This window comes from Culex pipiens, chromosome 2, assembly GCF_016801865.2.
Source record: "Culex pipiens pallens isolate TS chromosome 2, TS_CPP_V2, whole genome shotgun sequence".
NCBI lineage: Eukaryota > Metazoa > Arthropoda > Insecta > Diptera > Culicidae > Culex > Culex pipiens.
The window spans coordinates 208813075-208839266 of record NC_068938.1 but is presented as its reverse complement, the minus strand read 5'-3'; the positions used below and the strand labels follow the sequence as shown (position 1 = coordinate 208839266).

Sequence of the window (26192 nt, the reverse complement as noted above, 5' to 3'; positions counted from 1 at the left end):
GAAAAAGTTACTTTTTGCGTTTCTCTTTGTTTCGTCGTCCGTGTCTGTCGCGGGTGACCATGAATGGCCATGATCGATGACGACCAACTTTTTCAAAACTTTTTTTCGTAAAATCGCGATAACTCGTGATGTTTATAAGCAAACCCCTTATGTCTATATATCAAAATTTTTGTAATTGTCTGCTCTACAACTTTGTAGAACATTGTTACACTCTTAAAAATAACCCTGCAAAGTTAGAAAAAACACGAAATTTTAAAATGAAAAATTTTGTTCTAAATGAAAAAATGACCCTTCTGGGACAATGTAGATTCGAAAAGTACATTAAATTTCCCATAAAATGACATGTTCCAAAAATTTTTACAGTCGAGTAACGAAAAATGGGAGAATTTTTAAAACTTTTTTAGTGTTTTTTTCGATGAAAAATACGTTTTTTCGGAATTCTGAGTACGCCATCAAATCGGGCGTCTAATTTTACACAAAAGTCCCTTTGACACCAAATTTCTATCTCATCACCGTTTCAGGCTGCAAATTATTGAAAAACACCTCTTTTTTCACATGTTCAAAAATGGAAGGGGTCGTACCGCCCCTCCGTCACGAGATATCAAAAAACGGACCTCGGATTCGTGATCAGGGACAAAAGTTACCCCTTAGAACAAAGTTTCACGCAAATCGAAGAGGGGTCGGGGCAACTGCTGTGTGAGTTGGCGGAGAATTACCCATAGCTAATATATAATTTCCCAGTATCGGGAATTTTGCAACATGATAAACAACGACTCAAAACAACAAATTAAACTGTTATTTTGTTGTAATTTTTAAGGTCAACTGTAAATATTCATTGAAGAAATATTTACAGTTATCAGGAAAATCCATATGTTCACAAAAAAACTAGATTATGAGGATTGCTATGCTCGAGAGAAGATATGAGAATTATACTTAACTTGAAAAATCATTTCCCTCTTAGAAATATAAAATAAAAAAAAAAATATTTGAAAATAGAACATTTGATTTAATTTCTGGGGTGTAACTGCTAAATATTTTTAAGGTAAATTTTGGGGTCCAAATTTTGTTGGTTCCTCTCAACTATAATTTTTGTAAATTAAAATTTACACTTTCTGAATAAGAAGATTAGAGAAGCATTAGTTTATTTGAACTTGATTAAACATTCAATGTTCAAAACAATTTTGAATTTTTCTAATGTTTTTCTGATTAGTTTTTATAATTTTGCTTCGATATTTATAAGTTAAAAATTTCCCGGGAGTCTCGACCGAATTTCCCGGGAATCGAGAGGTCCAAAAATCGTCGATTTCCCGGGAAATTTTTCCCGGGAATTCCCGCTCGTCACCCTCTAGTCATAGAGAAGGCCCCCACAAAGTTTGAGCCAAATCAAAAAATACAAAAATTAAAAATGGTCGAAATCGGCCGGTTTTGTAGAGAATTGCTCACCTGATGAATATTCATCAAAAACTGATGAAAATTCATCATTTTCTGGGGTATAATTAATCATTTTTTTGACACAAAATCTGGCACCATTTCCTGATGAATATTACCACCATTTTTTTTCTGTGTAGGCTAAATTCCAAATTTGAGCTCATTCTGACCACGGGAACCCCTCCCTCTAATCACTTGAAGTTTGTATGGGAAAAATCGTCAAAATGATTCGAGAAAAGCAACAGTCTCAGTTTTTTAACTTGTGAAGGGCGCAATAGTCGTCCAATTTTTATCAATTATCAGATGTAGGACCTTCATTTAATTTGGAACATCTTTCCCGAAGACACCCTATTTTAAAGATTTTTTTCTGAAAAGTTATTTGCTTCCGAAAAGGACCATTTTAACGTGGCTGGCTAAACTCAAAATCAGTATCGAAAAATTATGTTTTCAACGCCGTTTGTTCATTTGAAAATGACGGGGAAATTAAGTAGTATCACATAAAAATTGCAAAACTGTTATTTCAATTATTTTCAGAAATTTTCTAGTTTCTAGTTTCGAAAATTTGATTGTTTCATGTTTTAGGGGCTAAAAATTATTAAGTACCGTAAACCAGGGTGGCATTAATAGGATTTTAAGTTATTGTCCATATACTTGTTCCCAAAAAAAATCACTGTGTATCTTTCAAATTTCAGCCTAAAAGATGGCAAAATTAATTGAGTATCCAAAATTGGCCATTAGTAAGTATAGTTTTAATGGTGCACATCAACCAGAGCGTAGAGCACCCAGATATTCGTTACATACATTTTAGTATCCTTGAAACTACGGAAACCATCGATGAAATTTTGTATTCATCTCTCAAGTTACTATTTCCAAAAAGATTTACATCAAAATTTGTCATTTTTTATAATCAAATTAAGTATAATCAAGGTAAGTTTCCATAATTTTGGAATAAGAAGACAACAACTTCCCTGGTTGCTGTTACACTTAATTTTAAATTTAAAAATCTCCCAAATGAATGGTTGTTTATTTACTTTTAATAAATAAAACTTATTGAAAAATATGAGGTCATTTAAAAAAATAATCAATTTTGTGGCAGGAATAAAAAAAATCCAAAATTACTAACACATTTGTTTTACTGTAAATGTTTATCAAATTGATGATATTTTTAATCATGTTCCAATAATTCACTTAAAACTTAAACTTAAGTGTCCAAAAAATCAAAAGATGCAGTCCGGTTTTCGATTTGAACTCATTTTTATTGAGTAAAATATGGTAATTTGAAAGTATTTAAATAACCTTTTTATCAATGTTCCCTGAATTATAGTTAAAACAATATTTAAAACATATCATAATTTGTTGAAAACTACTTCTTGAGTTATTTTGAACAATTCTCTACCAAGCTCTTCGTATCTTTCATTTTGCAAAAACAAAATAAAACGTCTTCAACTTATCAATGCAACCCCGGTTTATAATGCTCAATTGTACATTAGCTATTGATCCCAAAAAGTAATTAAAAGCTGTATATTGATCGAACATATTTTTAAATGAGTTCATAAACCATTTCGGACCTTTTGTCCACTTCTAAAAATTCCAGAAAGCACGTTCATTCATGTAGTATAGTAACTCTATCTACTGAACATATTTAAAACAGTTTTTCAAACTAAAACTCAACAATCAGTTATTCAGTTTTCAATCAATTTCCCAGTCCAAACTTTCCCGTCCGAACTTGTGGCACACTGCAAACATGCCGGGTGAATTATATCTCATCATTCCGGGAAATTGTCTTTTCCCCCGGCCTCGGCCATAATGATGAGACTGGGCCAGCTGCCGGTGCAAGTGCTGCTGTTGCCGTTTGCCAAGTCCAGGCTATTGGGATAAAATTCATTATGAATCAACCAGGGATGCATTTCGCATTTTATGCTAATTGGGCAGAGCAGAGCACAGCAGAGTCAAAGTGAGTGAGTCCGGGGGGCGAGAGAATTATCATCCGACGATGCATCGATGTGATTTGAGTGAGGTAGGTGGGGGAGTGTGGGGGATGGGGTTCGCTTTAGTTAGATTCAATTATAAGAGCACTCTGGTGGATCGTGATTGAATAATTGTCTTAATTGCTGGGAAAACGTTATGAGAAAGCAAGTTTCGATAAATTGGAAGAAATCTTGATTTTTAGAATGAAATTAAAACAAAATTGCAAATAGGACAAACTTGCGCCTTATCTAAAATTCCACTGGGAAAATTCCCAACCCAGAACCCATCCCGACCAGCAGGAAAACGGCATCCAAGTGGAAGGAAAATAATTACACTGTATTATACGAGTGCATCCGGTGGACTTACCTTGTGCGAACCGACGGCATGGGCCCCGTCGTACACAAACAGATGATCATTACAGTCTAGTTGTAGCATATCGAAACGTAACATAAATCTCTGCAGTATCGAATGTGTTTGAAATGTGATAACACAGTTTAGGTTTCTCTCGTTCTTGGAGGAGAGGGTAGCACCATCTATTTTCCTATACAGCTGTTGTAAAAAGTGGTTTTTACAGATTGAATCCATGTGATCTGAAAGCAGAACGGAGAAGAGGGAGGAAATAATGAATTAGTAGAGCGAATGGGTTTTGTGTGTCACTGGAAATGGGAATTTGAACGGTCATTTGTCTCTGTCATAAGCTTGCTCAATGGAGAAGCAATGCAATGCTTAGCCATCCATTAAATTTTCCGGGATTTCAGTTTGTTCTTTTTGCAGCAAATTGAGACATGGTCAATATTGGATGTAATTCAAGATTGGTTACTTTTGATAATTGTTTTACTACTTTTTATTTTTTTCAATCAAACTCCACCTCTAGTACTCAAGTTAAAGATTCGAAAATCAACATAATAGTGGTTTATGCAGCAAGTTGCAAAAAGAGATTTTGTCCATGCATTGGTTCAATGAATCGTTCACCCAAAATTCAGAATCGAGATAATCGTTCTCTCAAAATTTATTGAGGGCTCAGTGCCAAAATCGATAGAATAATGATACCAACTCACATCATCATAACAAATGAGTTCATTCGTTAGTTGAATCAATAAATCTCCAACAAGTGTCATACATCGACTTCTGACATCTCTTTGGTCACCAAGCTGTGGTGGCCGAGGCAGCTAAGTCATTGGATTGGTTTGTCAAAGGTCTCTGGTTCGATTCCCGTTGTCGACACTTTTGGTTTTTTGTTTGACGGATGAACTTTTTTTGCAAATGAACCTCGAGAGAATAGTTCTATCGCCCATCTCGAGCTGTGTTCTCTGCGTCCGTGAATGGTTCCACTATTCTCTCGACTCGAGACCATCATTCTCTCGGACTAGCGCTGCCAGTTTTGGGTGTTTGATTAAAAATAATGTTGAAAAGTATAACTTTTCCAAACAAGTGCTGAAAAGTAGAACTTTTCACTTGAACTTGAATTTTAAAAATATGATTTTTCATTTAAAACTCAAGTCTGAGTAAAATATCTACTCTTTCAAAAAAGAGGTGCAGGGTTTTGTCTTTTAAAAGATTTCAAAATAAAAAAAAAATATTCGAGAGCAAGGATTTTCAGGAAATAATTTATTAAGAAAAAAATATTTAAAAAAAAAACCAACAAAAAATTCTTTGAAACTTTTTCTGAAAAGTCCTCATCGATGCCAACAACTTTGCCGAAGACTCCAAATCGATAAGAAAATTCCCCCAATAGATACAGATTTCCGAATATTTACGCACAATTTTTGTATGAACTGTTGCTAAAGTTGTATGGGCCAACACAGAATGGCCTTTAGCCAAATAAAAAAATACAGGAATAAAAAAACACAAAATTGGTCAATTTCTTAAATGATAAGGGGTTATTTCTGAATTTTCAAATTGAATTGGGTTGAAAAATTCACAAGGAGAGCAGAGGCTGGCGGTGTGCGGTCCGCGGAATTTGAATTGTTTAGTCCGTAGTTTTTATAGTAAATCGCGTGAAAAGTAGTGAAAAGATTATACAATGTGTAGATTTCATGTGGAAAGTTAAGATTTCCTGCAGTTTTGGGAATTTGTACAGTTTTTTTCGCGATTTTTGTTTTTTACGCCGCTTGGTCAAGGGTTTGACAGTTCATCGCGGCGGCTTCGCTCCTGCAGTAGAATTAGTGTGATGTGGGCTAGCTCGTTCTAAGGGTGGTATTCAACTCGTTAGAAAAATCAAATAGTGCGAAAGAAATAAAAGTAGTTTGCCAAGGAATATTTTTGGAAGTGTCATCAAGTAGCGCTCAAACCATTTCATCTGATACTGGAAAAGGTGTTGCAGATGGAGAAAAAGTACAACTGACCAAGAATTGCCAGATATCTGTACGCCAGGATGTGAATCGTGTCGGCAAGAATAAGATCAAGCTGCTCGTGATAGAGGCTCGTGAGCGCAGCTGGAATTCCGGACGCATACGACCAAAATAGGGGACAACTCCCGGGTGCTTAGGACTACCAGGAACCAGAAACTTGGTGAGATCTATCCAAACTGAAATTTCACATTTTGCCTACTTTTCAACAATTATTAAATACGCGCTGATCCCTGTTTTGCCTGCTGGGATTGGAAGTTTAAAGATAGGTCGAGGACCCGTCTGGTTCTTGTACTATGTTTAGGCGGGCCAGACAATGCCCAATGACCTTGGAATTGGGCCGCTAGGATCTCTGCCATTCTGAAATGGGTCATTGGAAGCAGCGCGAGGGCTGTCCCCACCTAATACCCGGGACTGAGATAAGCTGTATCAGCTCAACCCAAGTCTGATACAAACTATACTTTCCCATAATTTCGCTGCCGGCCAGCGGGTATTGGATTGGACCATACACACATACACACATACACATTTCTGAATTTTCAAATTTCAATTAGAGTGGCCTTAAAATATTTAATTTATAAAAAAAATCTTATCAAAATTAAATACACAAAGAGGTTTTTTTTTGTAAAGCAGAAGTTTTCCAAACATAAACAATGAGAAAGTTCAAGGAATCATGAACCTGCTTACAATATTTCTTGTAGACAAATAGTTGACAAAAGATTGAATAACAAAAAGTCAAAAGACATAACGTCAAATTGACGTGTGGAATAAAATTGTTATCAAAGAGATACGAATCGAATTTACAAAAGGTTGAAATCTACATTAGCAAGTAGAGAAATAATGCTTAACTTGATAAAACTTGTTTTTTTTTAATTTGCTGCATTTTTTTTTTTTTCAAAATACTTTTTACCTCTGAACTTTCGGTCTCAAAAAATCAGAAATGAATATCCGAATTATTTTTGCCTTCCTCACCTTACTGAGGAAAGGCTATAAAATCACTCAGAAAACGAACTTCTTAGTTTTACCTCCTAGACCCACCTTCATGTATACATATCGACTCAGAATCAAATTCTGAGCAAATGTCTGTGTGTGTGTGTGTGTGTGTGTAGGGATGTGGGTCTGTGCACCAAAAAATATGCACTCGATTATCTCAGCACTGGCTTAACCGATTTGGACCGTTTTGGTCTCATTCGATTTGTCTTAGGGTCCCATAAGTCCCTATTGAAAATTATGAAGTTTAGTAAAGTACTTCAAAAGTTATGCTAAAAAAACGATTTTAACAAAAGTCCGGAAGATTGTAAAAAGGGTGGTTTTTGTAGGAAAACCCGTCATGCTATACATTTTTAGAAAGGTAATAAAAAGACCTTTCCAATGCGTCAAAAACATTTAAGATCTGACAACCCTATCAAAAGTTATAAGCACTTAAGTGTTATTTATGCACTTTTTGGAGGCCGGATCTCGAATATTTCGATGAAAACGTTGTCCGGATTTATCATGCGACCTGTCGTTGGATAGGTAATTAAAAGTCCTTTGCAACGAGTTCAAAAGATTGCAGATCTGACAACACTATTAAAAGTTATACGCACTTAAGTGTTATTTATGAACTTTTTTCAGGCCGGATCTCATATATATTGTTGAAAACGTTGTCCGGATCTATCATGCGACAGGTCGTTGGATAGGTAATCAAAAGACCTTTCCAACGAGTTTTATAGATTGCAGATCTGACAACCCTATCAAAAGTTATAAGCACATAAGAGCCCTGAATTATGAAGATCTGACTATACCCAATCTGACGGTATGAATAATGAATCAAGTTGATAGAACACTGAAAGGTCCGCCCTTTTGTATCTATTTTGGATAGCATTACCCTCTAAATGTGAGGAAGGCACCAACCACCTAAGGGTGGATTAAGTAACGTTTTTTATTTGAAATTGAAATTATTTCAAAGTTACTTTAATGAGCATTGTTTCCAGTTTTCCATAAATTGCGCTAATTATAAAATATTCAAAATATTTTATATTAGAAATGCACAATACAATTTTTATTGATATATTAATAATTTTCAAAATGTCCTGTGCATAGCAAACCAATAGCGTGTGAATTCAATACTTTTTTACTATTTAATGTTTGCAACAACAAATTAAAAAAAATAAGTTTTTCTGCTTCTTTTTTTTTAATATGACACATTGTATAACCTTCGAAATACAAATGTTAAGATTAATTCTCAAAAGCCGCCTTCGGCCCGGGCCGAATTTTGAAACATGATATCTTTTAAATTTTATTACAAAAATATAACTAGAGATATTTAATTGTTTTTAATGCTTTCGCAATCAAAAACATTTAACGTATCATTTGAATTTTGCTTTTGACTTTTTTTGTTAATTTGAATATTTTTGTTTTTTTTTTTGATTTTGTTTGAAGTTAAGTTTTTTTTATTCTAAACGGTTTTCCAAACGAATTAATTGATTGAAAAAACGAGCAAGAGCAGTGTATTTTCTTAAAGGCATTTTTTCATAACAAGGCATGTGAATCCAATACTTTTTTCTTTTCTTTTTTTTCAAATATCAAATTTTACATTTTTATGATTTTTATTAAAAAAAAGTTTTTTCCATATTTTTTTTCAAAAACTCAAAAATAATAGATTATCTTTTAATTCAAATTTGAATAGTTGTTGTCTATTTGATTTTTTTATTTGGGTTTAATTGCTCAAATTGGATTTGAGAGGCAGGCATAACGAAAGAGTTTTTCTGTTGTTGGATTTTTTTAAAAATAAAATGTTATTCGTTAGACTTTTGAGAAATACTTTTATATGAATAACTTTGTCTAACATTAAAACATAGTTTTTTTTAAAGCATTGACTCCTACAGAAATTTTTCGCAACTGCTCCAATAATTTAAAAACTTGAATAGGTGTTTCACGCCACGCTAAAAAATGGTCCAACACTCAACATTTTGTTTATTAGGCTGATGCAAATATTTTTCAAAGTTTTTGTCCCTCGTCTCTGGGGTCGAGAGAGGGGCCAAAAAAAATATATATTTAAAAATTGAAATAACAAGCCATAGTCTCAACATTTGAATGAAAAAAGTGTTTTAAAATACATTTTACACTAGTTCAGTTGTTTTGGAATCAATAGTCATCAAAAAAAAATTCTGTAAGTTTTTTGAAAACTTTTTCTTACTCTTGCCTTCTATTTAATATTTATAAGTAATAATACTTTCGATTGAATTACGATGTAACCCACAGCTGAAAGGAACTCCAAAACTCTAATGAACTCATTGTTACTTGATTATTCATAAATAAACCGAATTGAAATAAAAAAAAATTGTCTTCAAAAAATGTAAGATTTGACGAAAACAAAAATGTCAACTAAACAAAACTTGTTGTGATACTAAACATCGAAAATTTTCAAAAATTCAAAAGATGTTTAAATCAACCCAAACATGCTAAAATTGATTCTAAACGCAAGGGAATGCATTTTAAATTGATTTCAGCTGATCGCAGTTCAATTTCCATTGAAATTTAGAAGTTTTTTGAAAAAATGTTTTTTTTGCCCCCTGATTTTTCGGGCCAACTCAAAGTGAGGGGAGACACAAACTTTAAATAAAATTTTACCAGCCTTAAAAAATCAAAACTATTTCTTTACAAAAATTGATACGATTAATTTAGTCAATTTGAATTCAATTTAAGCCAAAAACTTAGCTATTAAATCTCTTATAAATAAAAGCAACTTTCCAAAGCAGCAAAAGCTTATCAACATCACAACAATGGCCGAAGCTCTCTGCCCTGGCCCTTCGAAAAGAAGTCGGCCCGGAAAACGGCAATCGACCAAAACTTTCCTGGCGCATTATCCTCCCCCGGCGGAATTGTTCGAGATTCCCTCCCTCCCCCGTCCACCCACTGCCCTTCTGATGCAACTCGAGTAATTTTCCCAACTCAATCTATGATAAATATTTTATAAATAATTTAAGCAGATTGTTGCACACTTTCCCACAGGGACTGCTGCACAACAATACGGATTCCGTTCCGGGGCCTAGGCTGGAAGAAAATTCTGCCGCTGCTGTTGTGTGTGTCGAAGAAACAAGTTTTCCCGACACGGCTTTGCTGCCGGAAAGAGGAAAATCCACGAATCTTTGCAAAGTTCGCCTTGTAGCGAGACGGTTTTTCGATTTGAGAAAAAGTGGAAGTTTAGTTTTCTTTTTTTATGAAAACTTCCTTTTAATTGTGGACTTAAACATGGATTTACTAAATTTTCTAGCTTTGAAATTTGATTTGAGCAAAATTGTTTATTTTTTTAGTTTTATTTATGCCAATAAGGAAAAACAAGTACCATTCTGAGCACTTCTGTACCACTTCTCACCCCACCAAACACTGCAACTTTTGCGAGAAGTTGTCTCTGTGTAAGTGTTAAAAAAGAACCATCTCCCGGAAGGGCCCGAGTTCGCCTGGACGCGGTTCAACTACCCTCTGTGCAGGGCCACACTTCCGGATAAAACTTTGCGGTGAAATGATCTATATTTCAGAGTGCTCACCTCCCCTGTGCTTACACGGTGTGCAAAGTTAAAAAAATGCGAAATAAAACAAGCCCTCCTTCTCTATTGTGCTTGGCGGAAGTTCTAGCACCCGGAAGTGGAACAAGTTTTGCCATTCGTGGCCATTTGCACTAGTTGGGAGTGCTCTGCAACTTGGAGTTACATCAAGTTAATTGAAGATTATTGAGTTGGCGGTGGGGTGATTTAAGAACAGAATTTAGTTGAATCCGCTGTTACGGAGCACTGATTCCTCAAGGGTAACCTTAATCGGCCACCCAAAAGGTGGCTTCCGAAGATGATTGATCCGGTCCTAAGTGGGTGCTTAAAATTCTCGATTGCCCTTCCGAGAAATGTTGTCCTCCGAGCTAACAATGTAAAATCTGTTGTCCGGGAAGAAATTTCCTCACTTTCTCGTCCCAAGCCCCAAATTCTAGGAAACAGGTACCTTTTGGAAAAGGAGAATTATTGGGTACAAGCAACGATATGTTTCATATCGATCTAGAAACACTCTAGCGGTGAAAAAGAACCCAGAATAATTGTTTCGAATGGCGTCCTCAGGGCACAACATGTTGATCATTGCTGAGTAGTAGTGCATCCCAATACAGTTTTTTTAGTTGTAAAACCCGGAAACCCCCATAGACAAACATACAGGATGTAAACTCAAGGTTGGATCCATGAGAATCCACCAACCATGTTGTTCAAGTTTGCTGTCCTTGTTCCGATGGTGTAACCGCTTGGCTAAACACAAACACACACACCGTTGGTGTCATAGTTTGCCTACGTAAACATTGCCGGAAGCGTTAGGGAAGCAATTTTTGTGCACCCGCGTTGATAGAGTCCCCCCCAGACTTTTCTTGTGGCTGCAGTTAGTGGTGTGGCCAAGCTACCATTTGCAACACCCAGGATGACACATTTGTGCTGACGTACACTGCATAAGGTTTGAGGGTTTGAGATGGGTACGGACGTTCTTGGTCCGATTACAATACTTTTATTTCTACTTATTTTTTTATTTTTAATATGTCCATTTCGGTGCTGGGACCTGGTTAGGACCGAGTCGGTTTTTGCAAATATTTTTTTCTTAAAACTAAGCGTAATTACAGAGGATCTTGCGTGTAAATGTGGGAGGGGAGCCGAATTCCGCGGCCTACACGGGGACTGAGAAAAGCTCATATATATTAAAAGGTAATCAACAGATAAAGCAGAACAAATTGATTTTTATGATATTTGTAATAAAAAAAACTTTTTTGATTCAAAGAGGATTAACAAATATAAAGATTTAAATTCCAAGTATGTCCCCCCCCACGCCAACAAAATCTGCTTAAAAAATCAGGGAGAAATTTTTTTTCGAAAAACTTTACAATTTCAATTGGTAAAAACTGAATTTTCCTGCGAAAAAAAAAATGTTGTTTTTGTGTGTAAAAAATAATGTTGCCCCCCTCCACCCCTCACGACTGTGGTTGGACTCGAGGAACATAAAATTCAATAAATATTTGCAACGGCCTAAGTTTCAAAGTATAAAGCAGGGCTGTGGAGTCGGAGTCGGAGTCGGAGCCGGAGTCGGTGGAGTCGGGTCTTTTTGGGGACCTGGAGTCGGAGTCGGAGCCGGAGTCGTCAAAACTCGAATAGCTGGAGTCGGAGTCGGAGTCGGAGTCGTCTAAATTTTATGAGCTGGAGTCGGAGTCGGAGCCGGAGTCGTAAATTTCTGATAGACCCGGAGTCGGAGCTGGAGTCGGAGTTGTCAAAAAAATTAATATAATTTAATCTATTTATTGTTCAAAATTTGTTATAATTCACGTTAAGTATCATTTTTTTTATATTTTAAATTTATTTATTGAATTGCGTGCACTGCGTTGACATTTTTATATTAAATTTATTGTTTGGTTCAAGATATTTATCAGATATCATTATGTTTTCGAAGCATTTTTATTGTGATTGGAAAGCTCTTATTGTGTTATTTCACTAAAATCACTGAATGATAATCTGTTAATCCTCTCTTGTCAATGTTTGGAATAAATCATAAAATAGTAAACAATTGTCGCTGTGTAGTCATAAAATTAAAACATATTAAAATGATTCTTTACTGCCTCTTTTTGCATGTATTTATGTATTCTTTCAATTAAAATTAGCAAACGTCTTGGAATTTTAAAGCAGATCACTTTTTTGAACAGGAAAAATAAAGGTTCACTATCAGTATCTAACAAAATTAATTATGTTTTTAAAACATTACCAACTATTATACCAATATTCTACTAGGAACGCAACATGCTCATTTTTTATGAACATAAAAATAGATCAAAGTGTCTTGCTGAAAAAAATTCAAACTGACAAAAAATATCGAAAATAAGTTGCAACAAATTTTGAAATAATCATTAAATTTATTAGATAGATAGACCTCAATGTTTACAATTTCTCTACAAAACTCTTAAAGTTTTGATCCTTAAATAATATCGTTGAACAAGTTTGTTTATTTATATGCCTTAAATCGGGGAGATATAATTGAAATAATTTTATTTATTTTCCAAATATTAGAATTTTCTCATGATCACACAATGTCCATGTACGTCTTCTCAAATAAATTCAAAAAAGCTTTAAAAAATAGTTACTTTGAAAATTGTTTATTTCAAAACCAGGGTATCTTTGATGTGTAGTCTTTAAAATTTCAGCCTAAAAGTATGCAAATTTATTTGATATGTCAAATTGATCATGAAGGCTACTTTCTTTTAATATTTCATTAAAAAAAGTACAAATGAAAATTAGTAAATTAACTTAAGAAAAATGAATGTTAACTAAAAGTAGTCAAATGAAAAGTTAAAATTTTTCAAACAACAAAATTCAAATTTACTTTGAAAATTGGTGTGCTGAAAGTGCGTTGAAATCTGAAGATATTTTTGATTTTTGTTTCATTAACGCTGAAAACATTTAACTTAGAACAACGAACACTTATCTACCAAGCTTAATGTGGTTCCATACCATTCTGTTTGTACCGTAAACCGGGGTGACTTTGATAGGATTTCAATTTTTTTTAGAATATTTTCCAACAGGTAAGGTTTTTCTCATGATTATTATTTTTAAAACATGTACTGGGGTAGGCCACACAAAGTCCATGCACTATTTTGGAAAAAAAAGTATTTTCAATAGTGTTTAGAAAAATAGTTACGTTTAAAATTCTTAGTTTAAACTCCGGGGTGACTTTGATAGTCATAGTTTTTCTTGTTAAAATCATATTTAAGACGTTCAAACTTTATTTGTACGTGAAATGTACCATCACTAAAGTAGCTGATATAGTTTTTAAGAAAAAAATCAATGTTTATATTTAGTTAACTAATTTTATCAGCTTTTTAACAAAATACATATAAAATTAAGGTAAAATTGTAAAAAAGTCGGAATTTTGCCTGAAATTTTTTAAAACTAGTTTTGGCAGGCCAAGGGTGAAATGATACCTTTTCGGTTGACACCCGGTGAGGAACATCCTGGAAGGAGCGGAACTACACCCGTAGTGCTGTTAGCTGACCTAGACCTTGGTCAAAACAGCTGCTCTGGTTCCTTGCAAGTTACCCATTTTCTTACCTCCACGTTGGCTTGGTTTCGTCATCATGATGACAACACGTGACCTTGCTGGTGGCCTGTGGAAACGAACTCGTAAACCTTTGACCAGCGAGGGTCAGAGTCGAGACGGCCAAAAGAAAGGGATGCGCAATGTGGGAAGGGAAGATTGTAGACGGTATTGTTTTGATTCACAGCATGTTGAGTTAACTGTTGTGGATGTACCTGATACATCGCAATACGGGGTTTCTCTTCTTTCCACTTTCAGCTACTATCTATCTTCTATTTCTTTATTATGTATAACTGATTTTCTAATTCTGCTTCTGTTTACTATCCACCATTTTATTTTGATTGCATGATCTTTCGTTTCTCTTATTTTCTTATACTAATGCATCTTTTTGTTTTGTTTTGTTTTTGTTTGTTTCCATTTTCATGTCGTGTCTGGGCCTGCGGTTGGAGAACGATTGCACCACGACAACCACTTTGGAGTGATATTATCACACTGGAGACAACAGCAACAACATTAGAAACCCTGATGTCACTCAGGTTCACGAAAGTAACTGTATCGATATTTTATAGTGTTTATATTTTACTAACATCCCTTTCTTTGCAGAGCATGGACTACATCATAAAGCGGCAATGTGGGAAAGGGAAGTAATTTGTGATTGTAGAAGGTATTGTTTTGATCCACAGCATGTTGAACGAACTGTTGTGGATGTACCTAGAACATCGCAACTCGGAGTATCTCTTCTTCTTATCTCCAACTACTTTAGTCCTGTTTCACTTATCTGTCAAGTCTCCTCTACTTTATTTGCCAGTTTTAACTGCTATGTGTTTTCCCTAACAACCCCAATCGGCTCCTGAAGTTGTCATTAATGCTATCTAAGCTTATATGATATTATTTATCCTTTATCAGATAGCTTTTTTCATAAATTTTTGCCTATATTTTTAATCTACTTCATACAGCTTTTACTCTTCTTTCCTTCAACATACAATTATTCTTTCAGTATCGAACTTTATGTAGTTTGCTTTCCTTTATTGTCTATTGTTTTAATCTACGCCCTTTTCTTCAAACAAGTAAGGTTTGAGTCCTTACTCAATATATTGAATGATCAAAGTCACACACAACGTTATTGTACTTTTGGTAAACTTTTTAATAACATGCTTAGGTTCAAAACATTGTAACAAAACACCGCGACAGAAGAAATAGCAACAGATAAACACGACTCAACACTAGGAAAGATTTCAGGAGAAAACAATACACAGTAAAATAACAATAAGTTTTTGAATTCAAACTAAAAATATAACAGTTTTTGCTTTAATGAACGTTGGTAGGCACACTATAAATGGTTAGGCGCTTATACTTACATCAAACCCTACGTAATGTACCACCCCCGGCCGAGTTAAAATGCGTAACCGGAAAAGAAGGTGTGCATGCCTGGCACGAACACTCAAAGCGTGTTCTAGCGTGCTGCTCGTACTGACTCAGAGCAAGGGTGAGATGTAGGTGTAAGGGCAGTGCGTGTTCGTCGGGAACCTGGTGCATAAGATCGGTCAAGGCCCGTTCTTACACTGAAAATTGCGAAATTGCGAATTGCGAAATTTTTTAAAACTAGTTTTGCTTATAAAATTATCGATTTAAATCGCATTTTATATTGTATTCGAGGCACGAATCACAAGTTTTAACATTTTACATGAAATTTGTTAAACTGAAATTGCCTATAAATTTGGAGATATTTTTTAATTGTGTTTCAAAAATACATATTATTTATTATTTTCAAACTTATTAAACCTTCTTCTAGTGGAAAATTGCCCAAAGAATCCGAAAATGCATTCCGTTTTCCGATTAAAAATCATGTTCATTGAGAAAATCATGACACTTTGAGAAGTTTAAAATAATGACTTTCATCAACATTTTCTTAACTATATTTAACTAACTTTTTAAACTTTTCAAAATTTTATGAAAAGTTCTTCTTGAGGTACTTTGAACACTTCTCTACCACGGTCAGTATGTTTCTAAACCATTCCTTACGTATTTCAATTGTACTCTTCATTTTCCGGAAAAATCGCAAACTTATCAAAGTCACCCCGGCTATCAAAGTCACCCCGTTTTACGGTATATATAATTCGTATTTATCAATTGCAAAATGCAAAACACCCCGAACATAAATTTCACCCCGGTTTACAGTATTCGCGCAGGTATGAACTGAAAAGTGAGTGATGTGATTAATTCAATTGTTTTAAATATTTAAAATACATATTAGGTGTAGGAGTCGGAGTTGGAGTCGGAGTCAACAATTTGTAGAAAGCTGGAGTCGGAGTCGGAGTCGGAGTCGGCTAGAGTTGGTAGGCCGGAGTCGGAGTCGGAGCCGGAGTCAACAATTTGTGGATGCCGGAGCCGGAGTCGGAGTCGGAGTCGGCTTAACTCAGAAAGCCGGAGTCGGAGTCGGAGTCGGAGTCGCTTGAAATATGACCCGACTCCGCAGCCCTGATAAAGACTCAATTTTTTCACTAAATACCGTATGTTTTGAATACACCAAAATAAGCCATAACAAACGAAGCAATATAATTCACTTTTATCACAGATTTGTTTTTTAAATGCTTCTTTTTTCACAAAGTACCTTTTTTGCGGATTTTTTATTTCATTTTCAGAATTTGCAATACGAGTTTCAAAAGAATCAAAATTTATATGCATTTTAACTGTGTATAATACACAATTTTTCAAGAAAAAATTATATATATTTTTTATATAATGCATGTTTGATTAAAATTCAAGTATTTTTGAAAAAAATAGTTTGTCGTAAAAAAAAATAGTATTTTATTAACAAAACTTTCATAATTTGAAGTTCTGTTTGAGTATTAATACACGGAATCCTGATTACAAGGACTATTGTGAAGTTCAACTTTATTAGAGTTTTGTTTTAAATACTTAAATTTTCACAATATAGAATTGGTTTTAAAACCGCATTTTTCATTAAAACTAAAGTATTTTTGAAAATATAGTTTTCTGCGAAAAAATGTGTATTTTACAAACAAAAATTCTCATAAAGTGAAAATTCTTCTTTTGATAACCATATTGCAAATTATGAAAATTCGAGTAAATATTCGAAAACGGTATTTTGTGAAATTTTTGTTTTTTACAAATTTAATATATATTTAAAAAAAATAAGAAAAACCAGAAATACTAGAAATTCTAGAAATTTTAGAGATTTAAGAAATTCTAAAATTAACAAAAATTCAAGAAACATGGAAATGAGAATAAAATCAATATTTTTAAGAGATTTAAAAAATACAAAAAAACAAGTAATTCAAAAAATTCTAGAAATTCAAGAAATTCAAGAAATTCAAGAAATTCAAGAAATTCAAGAAATTCAAGAAATTCAAGAAATTCAAGAAATTCAAGAAATTCAAGAAATTCAAGAAATTCCAAAAAATCAAGAAATTCAAGAAATTCAAAAATTTTAAGAAATTCAATGAAATTCAAGAAATTTAAGAAATTCAAGATATTCAAGAAATTCAAGAAATTCAAGAAATTCAAGAAATTCAAGAAATTCAAGAAATTCAAGAAATTCAAGAAATTCAAGAAATTCAAGAAATTCAAGAAATTCAAGAAATTCAAGAAATTCAAGCAATTCAAGAAATTCAAGAAATTCAAGAAATTCAAGAAATTTAAGAAATTCAAGAATTAAAAAATTCAAGAAATTCAAGAAATTCAAGAAATTCAAGAAATTCAAGAAATTCAAGAAATTCAAGAAATTCAAGAAATTCAAGAAATTCAAGAAATTCAAGAAATTCAAGAAATTCAAGAAATTCAAGAAATTCAAGAAATTCAAGAAATTCAAGAAATTCAAGAAATTCAAGAAATTCAAGAAATTCAAGAAATTCAAGAAATTCAAGAAATTCAAGAAATTCAAGAAATTCAAGAAATTCAAGAAATTTAAGAAATTCAAGAAATTCAAGAAATTCAAGAAATTCAAGAAATTCAAGAAATTCAAGAAATTCAAGAAATTCAAGAAATTCAAGAAATTCAAGAAATTCAAGATATTCAAGAAATTCAAGAAATTCAAGAAATTCAAGAAATTCAAGAAATTCAAGAAATTCAAGAAATTCAAGAAATTCAAGAAATTCAAGAAATTCAAGAAATTCAAGAAATTCAAGAAATTCAAGAAATTCAAGAAATTTAAGAAATTCAAAAATTTCAAGAAATTCATATTAGAACTGCATAGGTACAACATTTGCTTCATTTATCAAAATTTGAGTACTTTAAAAAAATACGATATTTTGTGAAAATTAGGGTATTTAACAATAAAAAAAATCCCTAATTAAGTGAAAATGCATATAAATTATTCGTTGTTTGATACCCGTATTGCGAATTCTGACAATTATGGTAATTTCGAAAAAATACAGTATTTTGTTTTGGAGTATTTATATTAACAGCAAATATATTCTTCGTAAAAGCTTTGAAAATTTTACATGGTTTGGTTAGATGTTATTTTTTGGTTTTCTTATGCCCAAATTTATATCACATATCGAAAATTTCCTAATCAATTCGGTGTCTCTGGCAAACTGTAATCAGGACTTAAAAAAATATTATTAAAAAAATCTAAAAGAAATTACTGTGACAAACTTAACCAATATTTTTTGGTAAATTTTATGAAAGGTTTTAAGGTTAACAAAAAATGCATTTTTTTTGTTGCTTTGACGTTTTTTGCTTAATTTAATCTTAATTTTTTTAAAGCTCATAGTGAATTTAATATTGATTTTGAAAGGCTGAAATTAATTTTTAAACAATTCTTTTTTTCAAAAATTGCAGCATATTTTATAATTAGTTCAAGTATTTTTATTTGATGATTAAATGTCATGGATTTTTTGTAAATATTTGAGTGTAGGTATTTGTTCCATACAAAAAAATCAGAAAAAAACGCAAGTTGTTCAATTAACACATGGGAAAACAGCTTTTTTTATCTCGACTTTATATTTGACTCGAAATATATAAAATTTGTTTTTTTTTGTTGTTTTGATGAAAGGTTGTCCCTTAACTTATTTTTTGGCATAGCGATTATAATTTACTTATAATTTAAATACAACACTTTTTTCAATTATCAACAAAATCAAGTACACAGCTATTTCTTTGAAATTTATTTTTGAGGTGTTACTGCAAAATTATGAAGCTGCAAAAAATAAAAATAAAAATGTGTGTTTGAAAGAGAGAGGAGTGGAGGAGCGGAGACAAAACTTCAAATTAAATTTGTATTGAAGCTATAAATAACATGCTTGTTGATAAAATCAAATCAAATTTATTCATGTTGGAATATCGGCACTTTGAAGTTTCGTTACAGCTTCTAGAAGGCATGTCCGAGTAAAAATATCTCAGTACGAAGTGGAAAGAAAATTCTATAAAATGTTTTGCAAAACAATTAGTGTTAATAGCGAAGAACACCAATCTGGATCGAACCGAATCCTTAACCTGCCAAAGATATGAGAGTTTCCTTGCGAGATAAAACGCAAAATTTAAACACAGCTACTTCAGAAGTTGAAAAAACCTGCCAGTTCCGAAAGATGCCGACGACGGCAACAACATAAAGCTAGTTAAGGTTGCGTTCCGCAAACCTCGTACAAAACGGCTGCCAGAAGCAACAAGAAGGCATAAAAGGCAGTTCAGCAACACACACACACGCTGACACGCCATAAAAACGTGGCTGTGGAAAAACGGCCAGCAAAAGCTTAAAAAGAAAATTGCTCACATTGTTGTTGTAGCAACTTGTTTATGGTTTTGACCTAACCTACTCTAGCACACCCACTACAACAACAACTTACAGCAACGACAGCGATAGTTACACCAGCACACGGTGGGGGCGATATCGCGCGCCCGTCGATGCAACAGAGGTCCTGCTGTGGGCATGATTCTTGAGAAAAAAACAACCTTAGAATGAAAACATTGACAGTGGGTGATGGGGTGTGGGTGCATTACACTGTGTTGGTGGGTGCCTGTGACCTATTCCTCGACATTATCGCTACACGACATCGGCTCCTGCTGGTGGGGGCAGCTCTCGGTGCTACTTATTCTGGGAAGTCACAGTGGGTTTAAAGCTTCAACAAAAAGATCAGTTTGATTTTTATTTGTAGATTTTTTTCATTCAAATTCTACATTTTCATAATTTTGCTGATGTTTCAAATGCTTAAACAGTTATTATTTTTATGTTTATTCAAGATGAATTTTTCATTAAATTTAAATAAGTTTCTCCAAATTCCCAACAAAATCCCACCGCAAATTCGCTTCATCCCGCACATGTACGGCTGAAAAGTGCCAGGGCGGAACAAAAACATCAACGCATCCTCCCACACCCCCCAAAATCTGGAAGGGGCAACGTTCCCCCCTTAGGGAAGCGGCAGGTCATAGTAACGACGAGTCGCTTGACTTGCGTTGGCGGAGTAGGTGCTGGAGGAGGCGACACGAGAGCCAGTGAAAATGTGAATAAACATTATATGCAGATTGTAAGTGGGTGGCAGAGGTTCTTGGAAGCTCTCGAAACAATTTTCAAGTCAAATCTGGTCTCTCTGGTGAGTATCAGCACCACCAACCACCTACTCACCACCATCATCGTCATCGTGGTTCTGGATCTGGCTCCTCGGGGGCAATATTCTGCGAGTAGCACAAAAGAAAAGCAAAATGCGTTTCGGCTTCATCCAGAGAGGACGTGGATATCGCTGGCACGATTCTGCCTTGAGGAGTGTTTTCCAAAGCTGCTGTTTTCCTTAGCTTTTCCCTCGGCAACCAAGCAACGATGCATGGTGGAGTTTAAGCTTTTCTTAAGCTGACACTGGGCTGGTGTTTGTGCAAAACGGTGTTGTTTTGTTGCTTGTAAGAGTGATTTTTTTTTAAACTTTGAGGCTTGTCACAAAAATGTAAACAACATTTTTTTAAGAAATGTTTCCTAAATACCTTCTTAATGTTAGTTTAATTTCTAAAGCTTTCTTGAACGTATTATAATTTCTATCAAAATGCTGACGAGATACCGGCTCTCCTCTACACAGAAAAAAATCAATTCCCGTAATCATGAATTGTGTTGATGAATTTGAGAACCACGAAGGAAATTATTCATGAGTATGGTGCATTTGCACTATAAACTTGAATATATTCCTTAGTGGTCCTCAAATTCATGAACACAATTTACGATTCCGAGGAAGTCCAAGAAAATGAAAACCACGAACAAAGTGTTCAAAATTCCATTGTACGTAAAAAATACACTTTGTTCGTGGTTCCTAATCTGAACACTTGTTCACGATTTTTTGAACACTTTTTTCTTCATGTAAGCAAGGTAGAATTCGATTTCCAAGGTCCGTCTACCGCCTCTTAAACCGCACCTCGATGGGATTGGTGCTCCTCAGCACCAAATCCGCCACAAAGTTAATCTCCTCAAGTCGCGTAACCGGCAGAACCCGAAACCGAAGCAGCGTATGCACAACGACTACCTTCAGCTCCATCATTGCGTACTTTTGCCCAATGCAGTTCCGCGGTCCAGCGCTGAACGGAACGTAAGCGTACGGATTCCGCTTGTCCACGCTTTCCGGCTTAAATCTATCCGGGTCGAATCGCTCGGGATCGGGAAATTGTTCCGGATCTCGGTGGAGGTCGAAGATGTGCACGTTTGCTACGCAACCCGCTGGCAACAAGGCTCCGTCTGCCAGTACGATATCATCCGTGATGGCCCGAGAAATGAACGTAACCGGTGGCCACAACCGGAGGCACTCCTTCAGCGCACGATCCATAAACTTTAGCTCGGCGTAGTCCTGCGGCCGGAACGACTTGTCCGCTTGCGGTTTCCGATCGTACAGGGCGTGGATCTCGTTGAAGATGCGTTCTTGAACGGCGCGTTCGCGGGCAAGCTGGAAGAAGATGAACACCAGCGCCGACGCCGTAGTGTCGTGCCCTTCGAAGGTAAACGTGTCGACCTCTTCGCGAACTCCGTCGGCGTCGATCAGCTGGTCTTGTTCGGCTCGAAGCAGCGAATCCAGCATGGCGTAACGCTTCTTGGTGTTGGTGTAGCTGGAAGGAACTGGCTGTTGTAAGGCTTGTAAGTACTCTGTATGGTACTTACAGATTCTCTTCAGCTGTCAGATCATCGAAGGTTTCCGGATTCCGTTGAAACAGCTCTCGTCGCTGGTTGATGATTCCAGTCGTGAAGGCATGCACCGGAAGCAACAGCTTCCGCAAGATGGCTTGGTAACCGGTGATCTTGCAGACAAAGTCACTGATCAGCCAGGGTCGCATCAACCGATGAACAAGTATTTCGCCAATTTCGTACAACTTCTTGCGGTACTCATCAGCCCCTGCCATCGAAGCCATCTTAACGCCCATGGAAGTTTCTGCAGACAGCAAAAGCTTCATCAAATTCAACTCCTTAAAGCTACTTCCGATCAACCTTACCGCAAATCGTACTCAGCGTGAAGCGCGACATCACCGGCTGAAGTGTGGTGGCCCGCCCCGAAACAGCGTGCTCATCGAGCGTGCCCACCAGCAGCTCACACTCCTCGACGAACGTCCGGTGGAAGCCGTTGAGAATGTTAAAGTGGAACGTTGGCGTCAAAATGCGTCTTCGGTGCAACCACTTTGACCCGCCGCTGTTCAGCAGTCCCAGCCCCAGCAGAGGGTGCAGAAACTGGTAGAATCGGCTCTTGTTGATGTTCTTCGTGCTGGACAGAAGCGGCTCTGCTTCGCGAACGCGGATTACGTTCAGCACGAAGATTGAGCTGTTCAGCCAGAATCGGTACGAGGCTTGATAGCGCTTTGCCCAGCGGCGTGCCCACTCGAAGGTTGTTGCTAAAAGTATCCTCGATATCAATCAAAAAGTAATCTCACGGGGTAGTCGATTTACCTTGATTCAAGAACATAATCTCGTCCAAACTTCCAATGATTGGACGCACCGGAGGACCGGGAAACTTTCTCATAGCACGAAACAGTCGGCCTTGCTTGTCGATTAGATCAACCAAGAACAACACGATCAATATGAACCCAAGAATCAATCCAAAATTAACCCAGAAACCCATTTTGACTTCCGTTAAACTGATTTGTCTGCGAGCTAAAGTACAACTGAGAGCGGACTATGCGCTGAAACCATTATCGCCGAAGGATTACTGTGATAACAGACGCCCCGAGACTAAGCAATGGGAGTTATCTACTCGGTATTCATAAACAACGCTAATCGGTTGTAACCCACAATCAACAGACCGTCTGGCGAATCAATCCCATGAGATGCGTAGCAAAGTCAGCTTGGTCCTGAGTTGTAATCTTTGCAGGGTGCGGATGCTCGACGGATCAGCGAGTTTCTAACTAAAATAGCATATTTCATCGTCATCGTGCTATCTTACCGCACGTCGATTTTGAGCCAAATTGAGTTAAAGATGCATTTTGTACAGCTTTCAATACCTCACCTTTTGACCTTCACATATCCCCAAAATTCCATTTTAATCCTAAGGTCAACCCCGTATACTCCCGGATAATCGAGGCTCTTCTTTATTTTCATCAAAATCCAAAAAAATGTTGTGGATCAAATGCTCAAATGATTTTTTTCCGCTTTTTTTTAATATACTGTATTTTCCAAAAAAAAGAACACATTTTGTACTAAAAATCCAAAGCATTTGATATGAAGAACATTTGAGTGAATTTGGACTTTGATCAGAAATACCATTCTAATTTTATCGTTTCTGAGTTTTTTTTTAAGTTTTTGATCAGTTATATATCTGAGGCCTTGGAGAGAAATGCATGAGAGATGTCTGTGTGTGGTTTTTAGTGTTTACTGTTTCGTGTTAAAGTTTTTTTTAAACCACTCGTTCAAAAAGCGTTCTTTTGGTCACTTATGTTAGTTTCCACCGTTGCCACTCTCCAACGTTTATTCAACATTTCCAAAATCAAAAGACCTACTGAGAAAAGCCTTATTAACAACAATTTTTCGGTGTAAATAAGCTTGAGATTTTTGAGGGAAAAAATAAAATGATAAAAGAATTACAATATTTGAAATGGAAAAATTTAAAAACTCTGAAATTAAAAAGTAAAAAGAAATCAATAAATTAAAATTAAAAAAAATAAGTTAAAAATAAACCTTAAAATGTTTGTTTATTATTGGACATTTTTGATACTTATAAATTTCTAATTGAATTCAATTAATTTTTGATCATTTTTATGTATTCAAATTTAAAAAAAAATATTTTTATTTTTTTACTACTTTTTTGTTTTAAACTTTTAAGTATTTAAGTATGCATGCATTTCCAGCTTTTTAAACTGGAACATTGTTTTTAAATTTAAAAAAAATATAAATTTTCATTTTTAAAATTTCTAATTTCTCCCTTCCATTTAAATTGCTAGAAAAATTCAGTGATGTCAACCATCGCGACGCTCATTTTTGGTTCGCGGCACATTTTTCGTTTGTAGTGCTTTTCACTTACGGAATTTGACAAAGTTGTGTATGAAGGACTTGTAGAACACACCAAATCGTACAACTTTGCTGAACATAGTATTGATTTTTGATGAATACAAAAAAAGTTACAACCAAAAATGCGTTAGACAAACGAAAGCATCGCGAACCATTGGTCCTGAGGTCTGAAATCTTCTTGTAACTTTTTGCGTATGAATTTTACAGCTATACAATTTTCTGAAGAAATGTTGCTGTTGATGAGTCCTACAAGTGCCTCGAACACCATTTTGTCGAATTCCGTAACTGAAAAGCAATACAAACGAAAAATGTGCCGCGAACCAAAAATGAGCGTCGCGATGGTTGACATCACTGGAAAAAATAGATGGCAAATAAAATATTTGTTTCAAAAAACTTCACACTACTAATGGAAATAGAGGTCTATTCAACTTGAAGTTCATTTCCTAGCGTTAATAAAACCGTATGATTTGACTCTTTTAAAAAATATTTTGAATTTTTGTAAAATTCCGGAGTACAGTACCACAAAAAGTTTAATTTAGAAATTTTCACAATTTTAGATTTATGTTTTTTTATTTCAGGGTGTTTAAAATTTAAAATGTTTGTATTTTTGGAATATTTAAATTCAGAAACTAATTTCAGAATTTTGATATGTTCAATTCTTTTTGAATCCTCTGAATTTTGAAATATTTATTTTTTAAAATTTTTAGATTCCTAAATATTTTTAAAATTTAGAACTTTCCAATTTTCGAAGTTTTGAAATCTTAAATTTTGTATGTATTTGTTGTCCATTCTTTAAATGTTCGGCGTTTGAGGCAATTCTGGTTTTTCAATATTATTTTTTTTGGCGATTACAAAATTTTTAAAACGTTTATAATATGCAGTCTTGAATGCGACTAAACAATCCAAATTATTTGTTTTTTTTTCATCAAAACATATTAATTTAAAAAAAATTATTCAATTGTTAAAAAAACAGCGTCAATTCGTTTTGATCATATCATCGAAAATGAGTTAATAATGACGTTTTTATATACTTAATAAACACTACAAGATGCTCTTATCCGATTTTGCAAATTCGCTTCCGTTTCCCGGATATCGCAAAACACACTTGTGACATAGACCATTTCATCATCAAAATGATCGTGCACACTTGTGACACGTCATACATGTTGTTGGAAAATGTGGAAAAATTTCTCATTTCTTTCTCATTTTTCACAAATTTGTGTTAATACTTATTTTTTAAGAGCAATTTCTTCATTTGTTTTTGAAAATATACTGATTAAGTCGATTAAACCATTGATTTGAGCTTATTTTAGTTTGTATGGTAGTACAATTTTACTTTCAAATCACACTTGTGACACGTGCTTTTCAGATTTTTGTTTACATAATTTACTGTATCTTTTAACTGGTGTAACCAAATTAGTTGAAACTTGGAGCGTTTGTTTAGCGATAGTATACGAACCGATTGCTTCAAAAAGTTTGACTCCATCATTCATAGTTTTGAAATTATTTACCATCAAACTTTAAAAATCGATTTTCTCGAAAAGTACTAAATGGTTTTTGTCACAAGATAGCACACAACTGACGATATTGAGTTAGAGTAATCAGTTCAGTTTTCGAGTGAAATATTATACGTTCAGATTTCTTTTTGATTTTTTAAGAGGTCGTCCTTTAAAAGTTAAATTCAAGAATATCTGAAACGTTTTCATATTCTTTTGAAATGTCAGCAAATATTTCTCACTATTTTTTAAAAAAAAATTTTCATGTACTATACTTTGATATGCCTTCAAAATCAACTAAATGTTATTTTTATCAATTCATAAAATATTATGATTTGTTAATGCCCAAATTACACCCCCAAAAAAGTCACCCTCCTGCTCCTGCCACCATTCCAACGAGTTGAAAATTTATGTGATTTTAAAACAGTTCCTTCCCTCCAGAAGAACGTA

The 26192-nt window shown here is 34.7% G+C and overlaps 2 protein-coding genes across 2 annotated transcripts in view; both read right to left on the bottom strand.

Annotated features, from left to right (window-relative positions):
* The window catches only part of LOC120421569 (uncharacterized), a 37071-nt gene extending 33063 nt beyond the window's left edge, over nucleotides 1–4008 (bottom strand). Inside the window, exon 1 of the mRNA XM_039584801.2 lies at nucleotides 3763–4008. Coding sequence (XP_039440735.1) covers nucleotides 3763–3981 — 219 coding nt within the window. The 5' untranslated portion in view covers nucleotides 3982–4008. The remainder of the gene's footprint in view (nucleotides 1–3762) is intronic.
* Nucleotides 4009–20565: 16557 nt separating this feature from the next.
* On the bottom strand, nucleotides 20566–22880 carry LOC120421564 (cytochrome P450 4C1-like). The gene is made up of 4 exons (XM_039584791.2): nucleotides 22693–22880; nucleotides 22245–22637; nucleotides 21916–22183; nucleotides 20566–21863 (listed from the first exon to the last, which is right to left on the bottom strand). The coding sequence occupies exons 1-4, from the start codon at nucleotides 22862–22864 to the stop codon at nucleotides 21161–21163; spliced, it is 1536 nt and encodes a 511-aa protein (XP_039440725.1). The 5' UTR covers nucleotides 22865–22880; the 3' UTR covers nucleotides 20566–21160.
* Nucleotides 22881–26192: the final 3312 nt, after the last annotated feature.